General features: G+C 51.2%; 6 protein-coding genes across 6 annotated transcripts; 2 read left to right on the top strand and 4 right to left on the bottom strand.

Annotated features, from left to right (window-relative positions):
• Window positions 1-626: 626 nt before the first annotated feature.
• On the bottom strand, window positions 627-4,757 carry PV05_05060 (fumarylacetoacetase; the record flags this gene model as incomplete). The annotated part of the gene is made up of 7 exons (XM_013461525.1): window positions 627-1,505; window positions 1,567-1,908; window positions 1,963-2,074; window positions 3,020-3,122; window positions 3,182-3,875; window positions 3,928-4,468; window positions 4,519-4,757. 7 exons carry the CDS (start codon window positions 4,755-4,757, stop codon window positions 627-629), a joined length of 2,910 nt encoding a protein of 969 aa, XP_013316979.1.
• A 1,554-nt stretch (window positions 4,758-6,311) lies between these two features.
• PV05_05059 (uncharacterized protein) lies at window positions 6,312-7,625 on the bottom strand (the record flags this gene model as incomplete). The annotated part of the gene is made up of 5 exons (XM_013461524.1): window positions 6,312-6,814; window positions 6,871-6,896; window positions 6,946-7,324; window positions 7,368-7,550; window positions 7,601-7,625. The coding sequence occupies 5 exons, from the start codon at window positions 7,623-7,625 to the stop codon at window positions 6,312-6,314; spliced, it is 1,116 nt and encodes a 371-aa protein (XP_013316978.1).
• Window positions 7,626-9,696: 2,071 nt separating this feature from the next.
• On the top strand, window positions 9,697-11,029 carry PV05_05058 (uncharacterized protein; the record flags this gene model as incomplete). The annotated part of the gene is made up of 3 exons (XM_013461523.1): window positions 9,697-10,049; window positions 10,109-10,832; window positions 10,892-11,029. The coding sequence occupies 3 exons, from the start codon at window positions 9,697-9,699 to the stop codon at window positions 11,027-11,029; spliced, it is 1,215 nt and encodes a 404-aa protein (XP_013316977.1).
• Window positions 11,030-11,279: 250 nt separating this feature from the next.
• Window positions 11,280-12,130, bottom strand: PV05_05057 (uncharacterized protein; the record flags this gene model as incomplete). Its single annotated transcript, XM_013461522.1, has 2 exons — window positions 11,280-11,582; window positions 11,636-12,130. 2 exons carry the CDS (start codon window positions 12,128-12,130, stop codon window positions 11,280-11,282), a joined length of 798 nt encoding a protein of 265 aa, XP_013316976.1.
• Window positions 12,131-12,719: 589 nt separating this feature from the next.
• PV05_05056 (uncharacterized protein) lies at window positions 12,720-13,613 on the bottom strand (the record flags this gene model as incomplete). The annotated part of the gene is made up of 4 exons (XM_013461521.1): window positions 12,720-12,863; window positions 13,045-13,177; window positions 13,265-13,485; window positions 13,533-13,613. 4 exons carry the CDS (start codon window positions 13,611-13,613, stop codon window positions 12,720-12,722), a joined length of 579 nt encoding a protein of 192 aa, XP_013316975.1.
• A 513-nt stretch (window positions 13,614-14,126) lies between these two features.
• On the top strand, window positions 14,127-16,497 carry PV05_05055 (uncharacterized protein; the record flags this gene model as incomplete). The annotated part of the gene is made up of 10 exons (XM_013461520.1): window positions 14,127-14,865; window positions 14,924-14,944; window positions 15,000-15,103; window positions 15,152-15,322; window positions 15,375-15,471; window positions 15,527-15,598; window positions 15,654-15,692; window positions 15,742-15,992; window positions 16,049-16,277; window positions 16,337-16,497. 10 exons carry the CDS (start codon window positions 14,127-14,129, stop codon window positions 16,495-16,497), a joined length of 1,884 nt encoding a protein of 627 aa, XP_013316974.1.
• Window positions 16,498-16,522: the final 25 nt, after the last annotated feature.

Genomic DNA, 16,522 nt, shown 5'->3' with positions numbered 1-16,522 from the left:
CTAACCAGGAGCATGCAGCATCGGTCGGAAGCCTCGAAGTCCTAGTAGTGAGGTTGATTAGGTTGGTATTTAAACTGGGACGAATACGGCTTTTGGTCCCAAGAAACCAGTGAACCGCCCTATCTCGTTGCTGTACAAGCCTCTTTCAATGTAGGGCCGATGTTGGAGATGTCGTATTGTTGGACTGAAACGCGGTACCCGACTGATGATTGTCGCCAGAGCCACGGCAACCGATTGTGGGGTAATGAATGTGGGATTCCTTTCGCATCACGCGATAAAGTATTCGACTCAGCCAACAAGGCCCCAGCCTAATGAAGGAGCCGAGGTCACGGACTACCGCGGAAGCTCACCGAAGGGCGTCTGGGCTCATCCATATGGGGACACCCCGTCTGATCTGTTGCCTGTCCGTTCGGAGGCTGCCAGCTAGGTATCAGACTCCGGAAGCTTGGGCATACCTGGATTGGTTGTGATGCGCCCGAGCCAAAGCAAAAAAGCGACTCCAGTGCATTTCTATCACTGAGCACTACCCATGGAGACATTTCAGGTCGATTGGAGAGATGGGCGGTTCAGGTCATCAGATTCCATATGGGGCCAACCATGCTCTGTATGAACGTTTTTGTCAGTATCTAATCGGATGGCAGCAGTCGTCCGGCAGCCTCCCCAAAACCAATCTTCTTCCCACCTTTGCCCCTGGCCCAGCCCGTCAGAACAATCTCATCGCCATCTTCAAGCCATCTCAATTCCCGACCACTACGTAGTTTGAAGGGCTTCTTACCACCTTGGGTCAGTTCGAAGAGGCAGCCCAATGTTGGTGTCTCGTCTGTGTGCCCTGGCGAGGAAGCAGTACCTGTACCCAGTAGTTCTCCCGTGCTACACCCGCTCCCTGGCGACACATAGTGCGCCAACATTTGATAAGGCGACCAGTACAAATCCTTCAAGTTGGAGCGACAGACCAGAGTTGGTGGCTGGTCAGACCTCAGGATTGTAGCTTCTAGGACGATGTCCCATGACACCTTTGTGTCTCCACTGGAATGTTGCAGGTGAAGAGGATGCGACGATATGTCAGCTTGTGCTTTCTCTGATACAAATCCAATCTGCGCTGCTTCCAGAGCTTCAGGCATGACAACCCACGGACTTATCGTTGTAGCCGATGCTTTTCCATTGCTGGGTCCCATCGGTATCATCTCGCCGAATTGTATGTCTCTCGCTGACCAGTCATTCAAGAGGACAAGACCAAAAATGTGCTCTTTCGCCTGATCCGCCGTGATCCGTTGGCCGAAAGGGATCGGCTTGGAAACGAAGACACCCATCTCCACTTCGAAGTCAAATTTTGTCGAAGTGCCAAATTGATACTCGGGGCCTTCCTGTGACCCTGGGCTCCGTGGAATCATTCCTTTTGGTCGCTTGATTGACTGTCCGCTGGGGATGATAGACGTTGTACGGCCGGTATACATTGGGGGAAAGTGGTAAAAGGCGGGCACCGATTTTCCAGACATACGATTACCCTAAGTACAGGAATTAGACCTCAGACATTCTCGGCAGAGCATCCAGAGAGCAAGTACTCACATTGTCATGATGGGTTTCGGAGCATAAAAAATCCGCAAACCCCCCAATCTGCAGAGGAAGATGCATTTTGGCTTGCTGGGCATTGATGAAGACGTCGCGATTCACTTCCTTGTCGTTGAACAGGACGGAGGAACCATCCTCCAACAGATCGATGAGGCGTTGACGAGTAAACGAACGCACATGTTGAGGCAGCGACGCAAAGCGATTCAGCGCTTGTTCTGATAAGGCTGACTTGAGCGTAGATGAATCTTGGACTGCAGAACCATCAAACACGTCGCGCGACGCGAGTAGTTTGACGTCGATAATGTGATCTCCGACGATAGTTCCAACCCGGGGGATCGGCTGGTTCAAATTCCATCAGTACTATCTTGAGACGGTGAACAACGTAGGTCTTACATCTGAGTCCGTCGAGAAGATACCAAAGGGGATGTTTTCCACGGGAAATGGTGAATCTGCAGCCACATGCTTCGGGTACTCGACACCCATACCTGCTTTCTTGGTCGTCTTACTGGGGTAGAGTTGCCTTGAATAAGCTCGCAAGAGTGCTGTTACGGATGGACAGTACGTGGCAAAGGCACTGGCGTCGAAAATACCTGTCTCAAGTACGGAGAAATCTGGTCTGGATGATTAAGTGGTTGCATAGCTTCCAAGAAGCCCAATCACCTCGGCTTGGTCAGGGGCTAAACTTCCTGGGACGAACGCAGAGGGGAGTCCGTATTCCCCCGCAATTTACGGCGCATTGTGTTGAGGTGTGGAATAGCAGGCATCCCACATGAGGTGCTTTGCCTGTCTTGCTCTACATGAATGGTCCGTCCGACTGAGCAATAAGTACTAGTTTGACGCTGCTGAATCAGACTGATTGCAAGGCTGACTTAGACTCCTCATGAGTGAACCACAACGGAAACATCCCGGTCTTTTTGGCGAGCCTCGGCCTAAGGTCTGCTTGTAGAGTATGGCCCCCTGCCTAGCCTGCCACCGAGATCCCTCCACGGGCGCTTCAAAGTTGAGCTCGGAACAACAAGAAGTAAACAGCGAGCTTCTGAGCCTCCAAACTCCTGCATGGACTATGGATTCTTTGAAGGCGGGCAAATTGACCTCAGATGCATTAGATGGTTTCTGCTATGGTAAAAAAATCCCCCCAAATAGTCCGTTCGAGAGTCTGAGTCTGTGAGGTCACCATAGGCCGTGGTCTATGGTCTTCATCCGCCAAAGTTCGAGCACAACGAGTGTGAATGCCTCTTTCCCCAACAACTACTACTGTGAGCTTACCAAGAGAGCTCAGCAAAAACCAATAGGCTCACAATCCCTTGTCGAAGGAATGCTGAAGAGTTTGGCGCATCTATGAGAGGTGCGCTGATTTCTCTTTACAACACTTCATCCCAATCATTCGCGACGGTCCAACTTGACGAAAATGTCATGAGTGTGCCACCAAGCCCTTACTTTTTTGCCATACATGAAGACAATAATTGTTGTGGCGCATAAAGCCAGAGAGATGCCCCCAATGGTGTTGAAAACCTTCCTCGGTCCCCATTTTCCAAGCCACTCGTTGAGGAAGACTTTATCGAGATTAGCGATCGATCTGTTGTTGGAAAGCGTGCAATATCTTTGGACTTACAAGAGAATCCGAAGAACATGAAGTTCTTGATAGACATCGAGACGACGAACACCTCAATGCTGACATTGCGATAAGCATCCACCAGGTAATTCCCAAGAGACGCTGTAACCACCACGCAGCTGGCAAAGCCAACACCCCAGAGAACTGACATGATGACGGGACTCTTGCCCTCTGCTGCGAAGGGGCCAAAACAGAAATACCCAACTGTGCTTAAGATTGGTGCTAGCAACATTGTGAATAGGCGGAATTCGGGCTCGTAAACTCCACCATTTCGCATGCTAGCCCATTTCGCGATACGGTCAGATAGTGCCCCAAAGGCCACACAAGTGATGAATCCAAAAACCATGGGGCCACCTGCCAGATAGCCGAGTTGCGCCGTGTCGAGTAAGTAAGGCGGTGGCCCAAACAATTGCGCCAGCATAAAATTGATGACAACATTCCAAAGCTGGAAGAAGGAGATAAGCAGGACCGCCCACAGGATGACCGGATTGAGCAATATGTAGAATGGACGGAAAATCAACTGGAGCAGCGACTCGTTGCTATATGTGGTTGACCATGGTTTCATTCGTTTCAGGAAGGAGTCTCGTACAGCGCTGCTGCCGGTGCCAGACGTGATCGTTCTTTCTAGGTGTAGTGAGTCGAGGCCCTCGGTAGCGGTCTTACCACTCCTGAGCTCTTCGATGACGTGAAGGTTCTTCACTTTGTAAGTGAAGCCCAAAGAGATCAACAAAGTACTAGGAACTTACATCGTGGGAGGCCACATCAACATCATAGAGTTGGTTCCGGTTGTAGGCAGTCTCCCAACCGAAAACACCGACGAGAACGCCGCCCAGGCCCAGGAATATTGCTAACATCCAGAAGCACCATCGCCAGCCAAGGTGAACGGAAACGACCCCGGTGAGAAGGGAAGGGAGAAGCACAAGCGCAACTTGAGCGACAACGTAAACTGCCATGCGCGAGCCTCGCTGGTGGACGCAGTACAGGTCACCGATGAGCGTGAAAGTAACACTTTCGAAGATGGCCGTGCCAACACCTTGAATCAGCCTCCCTCCGATCATGGAGTTGTAAGACGTTGCTGCGGCGCACCAAATGGTCCCCGCAAACAAGAATACTATCGATACCAGGAACCATGGACGCTTGCCGTATTTGTGGCTGAGTGCAGCGATGAATGGCGCAATGGCACCAACCAGAGCAAGTTGATATCCAGAAAGCAATGTGACTTGTTGATAATTAATTTGAAATGCCTGGATCATGTCGAGGGCAAGAACACCAATGAGTGGACCAACACTGAGCAAAATTAGCACGACTTTCAACAGAACTTTGAGGGGGCAACGCACGCGCCGACACAGATATTGGTAAGGTAGCAGAACAACACCAGAATTAGGTCTCGCTGCCATAGTGGCCAATTGAGCGGATCGTTCGGGCTGCTAGATGGCTGAGGGATCAGGACCACATCAGCGTCGTCGCCTTTCCCCTTCTTCAAATGAGCAGTTTCCGATGGAATGGCGTCCTGCAGAAGCGCCGTGCCTGGCACATGCTCGAGACTTCCAGTGTGCTCAAGGACTCCGAATCCCATGTTGAGAGTTGGTGAATGTGTGAAAATGTGTCAAATAGAAGGCGTCTGATATTGCATATGAGGTGGAAGACAATGATGGAGGGAGGAAGAAAGTGTAGGAGAGCTATCTGGACCTTTTAGCTTTTTTGTAGGATGGGAAGCACGGCCATTTATGCTCGCTTATGCTGAGTCTGGTCTTGGCTGGGAGGTGGGATGGCAGAAGAACGGACACGATATCAATTTCGCTAAATCGCGGAAATGTTGCGAAAAGCAAGCTGTCAGAGCAAGCGAGAGGACCCTCCACACCTTCTGCTTGAGGATCACAACCCGGGGTAGTCCCTCGAAATCCCACACCTCCCACTGACCTCCACACTCCATTCCTTGGAAGATGATGGAGGCTTCCCCACAGGCCGCGGTCGGTTCTGGTGCCAAAAAGCTTAGCCTGCCCAAACCCCATCGTGGAGCTCCATTTTTGGTATGTGGCGCCGTAATTTGTCAGAGTTCAACAAGGATGCACACTAAGGATTCGATGTAGTGGCGACATAACGAAGCTAGAATCTCTGCAGTCGTCTGCCCTGGCGTATTCTGGCATTCGGCCACTCGGGACGTGCTTTCCGAAGCGACAACGCGGATACTGGGAAGTGTTCCACCGATGTAAAGTGCTGTTCGACAAAGTCCAACCGACGCCAGATGGATGCATTCCAAGTATCGGCACACCTGGCCTGGCTGTATAGGCACACAGAATACTGGTAGGGGGACCATCTCCTGCAGTGGCTCTTAAAATCACTTTACGCACGAGTATTGTAAGGTCTTTCAGTCAATCGTTTGCTCACACTCTATCTCTGCTCGACCACGGCTCTGCACATCTTACGCCGACATGACTTCAAATCGTATTCTGGACTTGAGACACCACCTCCCTATCACCAATGTCTCCAGTTGCTTGGGCGCCACATCCGTTCCCTGTTGTCTTATAAAAATCTTGGGGTGAAAGAAATGTCTCTTGTTCGCAGCAGCATGGGCTCTTCCCATCTCACAAACATTGGCACGGAAGACAAGAACGCCACCAGGGAAAACGGCGATCGCTGAACGCCCCTTGTCACATCAAACGAGACAAGAATCAGCGATCAACGCTGAAGGGCTAATAGGAGGTATGATCCAGACCGGCGATTCATTGCCAATGGAGGGATGATTTTGCTTGGATAGGGGCAACATAGAACATTCGCTGTATAGCTAAATACTGTCTGTGTGGTTTAAGTTCCACCAATTCCGGGCCAAAGATGGACCAAGACAGAGGGTGGTCAAACAGCGAGGGAAAGAGGCTCGAAGGCAGGTGGCCACGACGACGATGTAGCGGCAAAACCCGTGTACGCATACACAAAGCAGGTGCTCAAATTCGTAGCCATACCTATATTGAGGTTTGACCAGAAACTGACTGCTGTGGCGAGGGGAAGCACCACCTACACGTCACGTAGATTCAGTGAGACCGCTGCCATCCTTGTACCGAGCAGTACGGGGTATAAGACTCGAAGTTGTGTCTGCCATTATTTTATCAGCTTGCTCCGATAACTCCTATATCTATCTGTCTTGGGTACCGATAGTAACCGATTTGATGACCTGATATTCGTCCATACCGTGCAGACTGCCTTCCCGACCGTAACCGCTCTCCTTCACTCCTCCAAAAGGGGCTTCTGCTGTCGAGATTTTGCCCGTGTTGGCGCCTACCATGCCAACTTGGAGTTTCTGAGCCACTCTCATGATTCTGTTGACATCTCTCGAGAAAACGTAGCCGGCCAGACCGAATTCGGTCTCGTTAGCTAGCTCGATCGCTTCCGCCTCCGTATCAAATGAAAATATCGGGGCTAGCGGTCCAAAAGTCTCCTCTCGGGCGACCAACATATCTTTTGTGACGCCAGAAAGGACTGTCGGCTCGAAGAAAAAGCCACCGCGGGACCCTTTGGAACCTCCGATCAGGATCCACGCTCCTTTTGAGACAGCATCTTGTACGTGCTCGGCCACCTTGTCTACAGCCGCCCTGTTGACGAGCGGGCCTTGCGTCGTTGTCGGATCCAGGCCAGCACCTGTTTAAGGCCAGCTACTTTTGCCGCCAATCTTTAGGTGGATTCGTCAACGATACCTTTCTGCACAATAATGCGGTTTGCGCTTGATCAGTTAGTATCGCCTAACAGTATTCGTTGGTTGGGCGACTTACCAAAGACATGTTTGTCCCGTGCAGCGAAACTTGCAGAACATGGCGCCTTCAACAGCCAGGTCTAGATCAGCATCGTTGAAGACGATGAATGGAGCGTTGCCTCCAAGCTCAAGGCTCAATTTTTTGAGAGTGCCCGCAGCGAGCTTCGCCAACATCTTTCCAACACCGGTCGAACCCGTGAAGCTAATCTTGCGAACCTGTGGATTGGTTGCCAACTCGGTCGCCGCTTCGCGATTCTTGGTGGGACAAACTTGAATAACCCTTGGCGGAATACCAGCCTCGATGGCAAGCTTCGTCAGCGCCAGGCACGTATATGGGGTTTCACTGGGTGGCTTTATAACCACTGAGCAACCCGCCGCCAGAGCTTGGAGCAATCTTTCTGGTAATCATGGCTGCCGGAAAGTTCCATGGTGTAATGATACCACACACGCCGACGGGCTCTTTCAGCGTAAAGAGGGTGGTGTTGGGAGTCGACGAAGGAATGGTGACACCATATGCTCTGGTTGCTTCCTCGGCAAACCAAGATACGAAGCTCGAGGCATAGATAACTTCTCCTTCTGCCTCCGCGTAGGTCTTGCCATTTTCCAAGCTGAGAATAGTCGCAACTTCCGACACTTAGTCAAATGAGACTAGATGAGACTCTCAAGGGACTTACTGTCTTGCTTGCTGGCGAGGATCATATCATTCCATCAACGGAGCGCGGCACCCCTGGCCGTGGCGGTGGTGCTGGCAAAATATTTTGGTTGGGCCTCATGCGCATCGTTGATCGCAGCTTTGAAATCGGGCAGGTTGCAGTTGGCTACGTGGCCGAGAGTTTTGGCAGTCGAAGGCTCTGCAGGCCGTTAGCGAACATCTCCCTCGACGTCGCTACCATCTACCTGTTATTGGAAACGTCTCGTCTTCTTGACCCACTGGCCTCCTATAAAAGCATCGGAAATGAATAGATCAGGATTTTTAAGCTGAAATCAAGGTTAACCAGCGCGCATAGCACAGGAGTTTGTTGTCTCTTACTCGTCCAAGTCCCTCCTGGGCGTAAGTCTGGGTGATGCTACCCATTCTGAAAAGCAGAACGCCGTCCAAGTCGCCTCGTCTAAGTCGTTGAAGAAGGTTTTGCTCCAAGTGATCAAGTGCCCTGGGAGATGATCAAAGATAGACTTTTTTGCTGAAGACACCGACTTTACAAGGTCCTATCTAGCCTGATGCCATACAGGCATCGGCCGCACTTCGGTTGTATCCATGGATGATACCTACCAAGGGACCGGTAGCCTCGGTAGGTAGGTCTCTCCAATTCGGAGAGGACGGAAACCTGATTCGGATTCCAGGAAGACGGATCGCGTACGCGGAGCCGGCACCGTGTCCAGATAGCCGTCAATCGGTCAAGTGTTCGTTGGCCTGATCCCCAGTGCTTGACAAGCTCCTCAGGAACTGACTTCTCCAGGAGTAGCCAGAGCACAGAAGCCCCGGAGGGCCTTGCTGCGATCCTACCTAAGGTTCTCTGGCCGGTACAGAACTTAGAGGGGGAAAGCCAGCTAGGCTTGGCCTACCCCAGGCGTGCCCAGATCAAGCGAAGGGAACATTTGGCCCATCATGGCCTTTCCCCTCTCCTCGCCACAGTCCGTCATCCACGGAAAACCCATCATCAGCATTGAAGAATACATGGCTCAAGCATGGGCAAAGTACACAACAGCTAGCATTGGCATGAATGGATACGGTTACCCAGCGTCGAACCCAAGCAATTATGATCGCTTCAGATTGGACGTAAGGGTATCGTCGAACGAGTCAAGGCCTACCTTTCCGAGCTCGGAAACCGCAACGCTCGTGGCTCTTGGCCTAACGAACCATATTCTTGTGTCAAAGAAGGATTTTAGCATAGCAGGACGAGTCAGAATGTGCCTTGTACCCTCTCGATCATTGAGAGCATCGGCTGCCCATCTCCGATGCGTTAATCAGCTCACGTGGAGGAGGAGAGAGACCGGAAAAGGGAAAAGGGCGCCGCAGTATGCCAAATTCCTGACAAGGGCAGTCTCGAAGCGTGGCCGACTTTAAAAGTCCAGCCGCCAAGGTTGCCGATCAGCTCAATACATGAGTTTGCTGGAGGCCGCTTGGTAGCCACGACAGAGTCTAGTAAGTAGTACATGCGCATGCACATGCTTTGCAGCAGGCCGCGTGTCAGATCTGTCGCGGAATACCAGCGTCCTCTTCCCTTTGGCCCCTTTTATCAAGGCGCAGTCCAATACGCAGCATAGTCCAACACAATTGGTTCCGCGTATCTGACAAAAAGTGTACTATACCCGCTTTCCAAACCTTCTTTGACGCACCTCGTGTTGTGCCTGGAGCCGGCCAAAGAGCACAGTGGTTCCAAATGCGATCGGCATCGTCGGAGTAATATACGCAAGTAAACTGTGTGTGTATCAACGACCGTGTATGTGGGGGTTCGAGTTGCGGAGGTACTTATGGTGAATATCTTGCGGGGGTATCCACTCTGCTCGAGGTTTGTTGAACGTGATTTTGAGCTTTGCGAACGATCTGCCCACCAGACCTGTCCAATACACACTGAAACGAATCAGCGGATCTTCTCCACGGTTCGATGCGTGTATCTTCTTGTCGAGAGCGGCAATCCAACGTGCACCAGGTGATTAAGAGCAGAGCCACCGTCAGCCATCAACATACATCTCGAACAACACCAGCGGCAGTAATTTGACACAGTACACCGCGGTAAGCCCCAAAAGCCAGATACTGTCCGTGTTGCAAATGGAGGCCCTCGAAGCAGCCTTGGAAGCCGCGTGCTCGGAGAGGAAGATCCCTGGTGCCGTGTTGGCAGCCTGCGATAAGTCGGGCAACTTCAACTATGCGAAAGCTTTCGGAGTTCGATCACTTGAAGATGGCAAGCAAGCACCTCTCGAATTGGACAGCATTTTCGCATTATTCAGCTCCTCGAAGCTAGTTACGACAATCGCTGTCCTGCAACTTGTGCAGAACGGCCAAGTAAGCTTGGACGATGATGTGGCCAAAATTCTGCCAGAGATTGCCGCACAGCAGATCTTGTTAGGCATGGAAAATGGAAAGCCGGTATTTACCAAGCGACAGAACCCTATTACATTGCGGTAATTCCTACAGAGTCCTGCGGCCCCAAAATCAAATACTAGTACTGATTACACAACAGTCACCTTCTCACGCACTCCTCGGGCCTTGCCTACACATTTATGTCGCCGGCTTTGCAAGAATATCAGACGTCCCTCGGCGTGGCAGGGCCTCCCAGAAACGTGGTAGAGAGCTACAACCTACCACTTGTTTTTGAACCTGGAACGTCATGGAAGTACAGTACCGGGCTAGATTGGGCCGGTCTCCTGGTCTCGAGGCTCGCAAAGGTTGACCTCGAAAGCTACTGCCAGGCCAACATCTTTTCGCCACTTGGCATCACGGACATGACTTACTGGGCCAAGAAGAATCCAGCACTGGTGCAGCGAGTGGCTAGCATGAGCATCCGAGATCCTGCTGATCCCCAGGGTAAAGCCCAAGCTTATTCTGGACCGGACATGCATTCCGCAGCTGAGACGGAGATGGGTGGGCAAGGCCTTTACGCCTCAATGCCCTCGTACCTGAAGGTCTTGCACAGCATCCTCGTTGATGACGAAAAGCTACTCAAGAAGGAAACGACGGCGATGATGTTTCAACCACAGCTTACCGAGGACAGTCGTGCCGCACTTCAGGCACTCTATGCGAGTCGTCCGACAAGAGGGCCCTGTGCAATCGGTCGTTTCCCACCGGGTGTCCGATATGACTGGGGGCTAGGAGGACTCTTGACCATGGAGGATGTCGACCAAGAGGGTGTCACTTATAGAAAGAAAGGATGCTTGAATTGGAGCGGCATGCCAAACTTGTTCTGGGTACGTGGATAGCCCTCCGTTTTCCCAGCGAAATCCAATGCTGACCTCACTTGTTTTAGTTCCTCGACAGGGCCTCCGGAGTGTGTGGTATTTATGGCGGCCAGATAATGCCGTCAGGAGATGCACAAGCTCAAGAGATGATTCACCTTTTTGAGAAGACCATGTATGAGCAGGCCGCTTCGAAGACCAAGATCTAAGCGCTCCGCGTCAAGTCACATGGTGGTCCAAGCAGGAAATAGAACTCTTGAAAAGACTTTATCTGGCTTATGGCCATACATAGCAGCAATTGCATCACATTTATGATATTGATTGAATGCCATTCATGAACGGATTCCCCCTTCACAGCTTCCTCAGAGGGGAATCAGATGCGGAATCTTTTTATCAATATTGAGGTATAGGGTGTTCGTGGAACTTGCAATACTCTGTCTAGTGCAGAGGCAGAAGTTTTTATGACAAGAATCGCTTCATGTCTTCTATCAAGAACTCCGAATTGCCGTCCGAATACTCCACCGGTTGGCGCAAATAGAACCTCTTGTTAGAAGCTTCTGCGACTTGCCCAGTAACGTCTTCTTCGACAAACTTCTCGAATGCGTCCAACACGACGCTCATGGGGGTGAAATTCTCCGCAGGTACGACCTTCTTCATCTGCTCGCTGATTCCAGTATCAACAGGGCCCGGACAGATTGTATTGATGGTGATGGACTCGCTCCTCAACAGTTTAAACGAGGACGCTCTCACAAGCCCAACAATCTGTCACCCAGTTAGCAAAACATCGTCTGTCGGTCGGGCCACAGTGACAGTACCCCGTGTTTAGCAGCTGAATACACTGGCGCCGCAGGGAATGCGTAAATTCCGGCCATGCTGCTGGTGATGATCATTTTCCCCAACCCAGCCACGCCGCTCTTTCGCCAGTAGTATCTGAAAAGCCTCAAACCGTAGATGACGGCCAGGAGGTCGACATCGATGACCTTCATATTCGGCTTTTGGGGTTGTTGATCAACGTCTGGCGGATTGTAAAACCTCTCCTTTTCGTCAATCCCAGCATTGGCGACGCACACGTCGATACGACCATGCCATTCAAACGCCTTCTTGAACATTGCAGCTTGCGATGACCAATCCGCAAGATCACAATGCACGAAAAGCGAGCTGGAGCCCAAGGTAGCTTGCGTTTTCGCGCCCGCTTCAGCGTCTATGTCTGCGAGGACGACATGATAACCTTTGCTAATCAAGACTTTCGACATGTTGCTGCCGATTCCTCCTGCAGCCCCGGTAACGACTGCGACTTTTGAGGCTGCCATGGCTGGATCAGGTCGTTCTGCTTCGGTAGCTGTGGCTGGGGAAGTGTAGCTAGGCAAGCACGGCTTTCAAGAGGTATTTGCCCTTCTGAACCAGCTGGCTGAGACTGCACGATATTGCTTGCCCTTTTTGTTCTGGTCTGGAGTTGCGCCTCGCCAAAACGGAAAATCCGACTTTGGATACCCCTTACTGAACCCCGCCCCTCTCGAAGCATCAGAGCTCTTCCCACATTCCCCGTCCGATCAGCGAATGAAAGCGCTTCCGTCGTGTGGGATTGAGAAAGCGGGGGAGACCGAGGCACGCGCAAGTAGCAAGTCCGCTCGCGCCGGTGAATTGGAAAGATTGCATTTGTACTAAAAATAGAAGGTTCTGGAGCGATTTAAGGGCCCCTACTGGTGAACTTGTGGCCTTTGAACAAAAGAAATAGCTCACAGCTTCCCGCTGTGATGTACGCACGAGCCATGTAGCCCAGTATTCAAGAAGTCGGGCAACACTCGGGGTCATACAAGCTCATTGATGCCGGATTCTTTCATTCTGGAAACTATGTGGTTGGAAACTGATCAGCAGGCTCAAGCCATTTCAAGCCTGGGATTACAATTTCACGTCCTCTACCTTCGTAATGCTGCCCGTCTTGACATTGAACTGTTGTGCCACTGCGAGCGCAAGGTCTTGTGCAAATTGAGCTTCTTCTTTTGTAGCTCCGTGCCGGAGCAGGCCATTCAGATGCCATCCCGCCTGTACGGGTGAGTTGTTACATGTCAGCAGGGCCACATTGCACAACTGAGTTTCGATATTGGACAGTATGGCGTCCTCACTCATCCAAAGCTCGTAATTAGTCTTGATGTTGAGGAGATCTGGTCAAATCATCAAAATTCAGTAACGCGAAACTGTCATCGGATTCATATGCCATACAAACGTCGGGATAGTATTTACTAGCCCGGTCTCGTTGTGCTTGTCCACCTGTAGGTCCACCCCAGAGCGTGTCGAAATAGTTTCGGCCTCTCTCAGCCCGTCTCTGCTCGTCTCCTGGCTTGTCGAAATTTTCCATCCTAGATCACGGATGATTAGACATTTCCAACATCAATATGAGGACAAGCCATTGATGCATAACCGTGACTTCACATCGGTATGCCTACCTGGGACTGTAGGTGTCGACTTCGTCATCCGGTAGCATTGCATAAAGAGAAGTGAATGCTGTAGCCGATCGCGGGACTCCGTAGAGGATTGAGCCTTTCAAGATTGCCTCTTTGATTCTTCGTTGCACAATCTTTCTGTCTTCTAGGGATAAACCAGCGGTGATTTGGCGGTACAGTTCACCTATATGTTCCCCAGCAGAAGCCGCTGTGAGGGCCGACGTCTTCAAGGTTAGCAATCTTCTGGACGTCTTTTGTAGAAGCCTCGTACCGCAATGATGTACCATCTAGCTTTGCGAATGTCACTCTCCCCTTCACGACGTCGAAACTCGGACAGGAAATCCAATGCCATCTTGGGTTGCCCGGGTAGCCAACTACACTCACGAAATGGGTCGCGTCTGGTGCTCAACGAGTTTCAGAAACACAGCACGGTGAAGTTGTCGGAACTAGGATCAAGCCATTGGAAGACAGCTGTTTTGATCTCGGAAACCGAACGGTCAGCCGTGAAAGAGTGCCGGTCAATGGACTGCGGTTACAAGACCTCGGTCACGGATCAAGAATGCACCTCAACTACGGATCTAGGTCGTCAGCTGCAACTCTCGCCATCCGAATTGCCGAGGAGGTCATCGAACGAAGAGCGGAGGTGGTGAGTACACGACCAGAGCCTTTGCATTCTCCCCACCTTCCTCACAATTCCCCACATAACAGTATGGCGTAGTTCTCGGCCCCGAGGCAATGTCTTGAGAGGACGATTGGTCCCCGTTCAGCCTCATATGAAGCTCGTTAGAGCAAAGGAATAGTAACAGACCTCGAATCGACCACCAAAAATCCATCAGTACTTCTCACTAGGGTGATCCGAGCAACCATGGGCGACAGTGTGTATCCTCTACCAGATCTTCCGTGCAGTCTGCCGACAATCACTATCCCGGAGTTCATAGATCTCGATGCTGTAGCAAACTACTTCAGTTCATCTTTTGAGGTTCTGAGTGAAAGTCATTTCCTGCAGGATGCAATATGGCGCGACACTTTTGTCATGACTGGCACTTTGCGGACGTTTTACTCTGCGAAATCAATAGCAGCAGCGTGGAAGGACACCTCAGCAATCCACAAGCCAGCCTCGTTCGCCTTTCAGGGCAAACCTCATGTTATCAGAGCGGGAGATGCTTCGTGGGTGGAAATGAGGTTCACGTTTGAGACTTTTGGTGTGCCGGCCATGACAGCAGACGGGATTCTTTCAGTCGCTCCAGATAAGGATGGCATCTGGAAAATCTGGTTGATGCGCACCATCATCGGGCAGCTCAAGGGCCAGCCTAGCGTCGACAAGCTTGATGCTCTAGCTACGTCGAATGGTGAGAAGCTGTTAAACGGCAGCAGCGACCATTCGAACGGCGAAACCACAAATGGGACAGTTACGAATGGCACGGTCCAAAACGGAACATCCACACCCAGCCAACACGTGGATTTCCAATGCGTCGTCATAGGTGGCGGCCAGGCTGGCTTGTCCGTTGGTGGCCGGCTGAAAGCACTGGGGGTTTCTTACGTGGTCATGGACAAACACGACGAGGTGGGAGACAGCTGGGCGAAGAGATACGATTCCACAAGATGTTAGTACTGCCCATTTCCAGCAGGTCATGTAGTGCATGGGAGCTAACAAGACTTTAGTGCACACGGTCCGAGAGTTCGGTGAGATGATATAACTGCTCTCTCATGCGGCTTGGTACTGACGAGCATGCCACAGCTCACCTGCCGTTTGAAAGAACTTTTCCAGCAACATATCAAGAGTTCCTTACAAAGGATGACCTGGCGAAAGGGTTTCGTGAATGGGCAGCGAAATTTGACATAGTGAGATACCAACCTCGTGGTCGAGAAAATCATGGCTGACGACGTTAGAATATCTGGACCAGCACCACCGTGGAGTCGGGTTCGTGGGTCTCAGAGCATGATACCTGGGAGCTGAAGATTAGGCGCGACGGTGACCAACAAACTGTCACTTGCTCCTATATCGTTCTCGCGGTAGGCGCAAATTCAAGATTCCCTGTCGCCCCGACATATGAGAACCGAGTGAGTTTGCATGCGAATGTTCGCCGGAAAGAATATCTAACACTTTCCATAGGAGGCGTTCCGTGGCCTTGTTCAGCATTCGGGTGAATACACGAATCCCAAAGCCTGGGTTGGAAAGCACGGCATAGTGGTGGGAAGCGGGAATACAGGTCAGAAAGACTCCGATTCTTGACGAAGACAAGGATGATACTGACTTTTGTGAAGCCCACGATGTCGCTGATGACATGTATAGTAACGGCATGGCTTCAGTGACGATGGTCCAGAGAAATCCAACATGTGAGGAAACAGCAACATCGCGAACTTTCGCAAATGTCTAATGATGAGCAAATAGTTGTCATACCCATCGAACTGTATCGAGAGACTCATGATAGTAAGTCGCCCTCTCGAAGTTACTGGGTTGTACTTGCTGATGGCTCCAGGGCTCTACAACGCGAACACACCGACCGAGCTAGCCGACATGATGTTCTTTACAGGCCCGGCCGTCATGACTCGCCTGATGGCCGGAAAGATGCTGCACGCTAAGATTCGTCAGCATCCTGAACGATTTGACGCTTTGGAAAAGGCCGGTTTCCTGCTTGATCGTTACGCAGACATGGGATACGTTATCTATGTCCGTCAAGGCGGCCATTATATGGATGTTGGGACATCAGGAAAAATTGCAGCAGGCCTGGTAAGATATCCCTTCGTTATGTCTCGTTGTGATACTTATCTGACCATCTGGGACAGATCAAGATGAAAACTGATTCTCTCCCTGTCCGTTGGGTTGAAGACGGCCTGGTGTGCGCCAATGGTGATCATCTGAAAGCGGATGTTGTCGTGTTCTCCACGGGGTTTGTCGGGAACATGAGACTCCTCGTCGCCGAACTCCTGGGCAACGACGTCGCTGCTCAAGTAGAGGACTACTGGGGTCTCAATGAAGAAGGAGAACTTCGCGGTGCTTTCAAGCCGTCGGGTCGTGAGTCTCTGTCTTCCCAGCTGTCAGTGACAAGTTTTATCTAACCAAGCTCTCCCTAGATCCTGGTTTCTGGTACACCGGTGGAGCGATCGGCCAGGCGAGGTACATGTCTCGTTTTATTGCTCTGCAAATCAAAGCAAAATGCTTGGGCACTCCACTCCCAATCTACCAGAAAACACCTCCTCGAAATTCCAGCATAGCAGTAAAGAAGGTATTGTGATTGCCACTTCATCTAGTGTTTGGGT

This window comes from Exophiala xenobiotica (genome assembly GCF_000835505.1).
Source record: "Exophiala xenobiotica strain CBS 118157 unplaced genomic scaffold supercont1.3, whole genome shotgun sequence".
Classification (NCBI taxonomy): Eukaryota; Fungi; Ascomycota; class Eurotiomycetes; order Chaetothyriales; family Herpotrichiellaceae; genus Exophiala; species Exophiala xenobiotica.
This window is presented reverse-complemented; position numbering and strand designations above follow the sequence as displayed.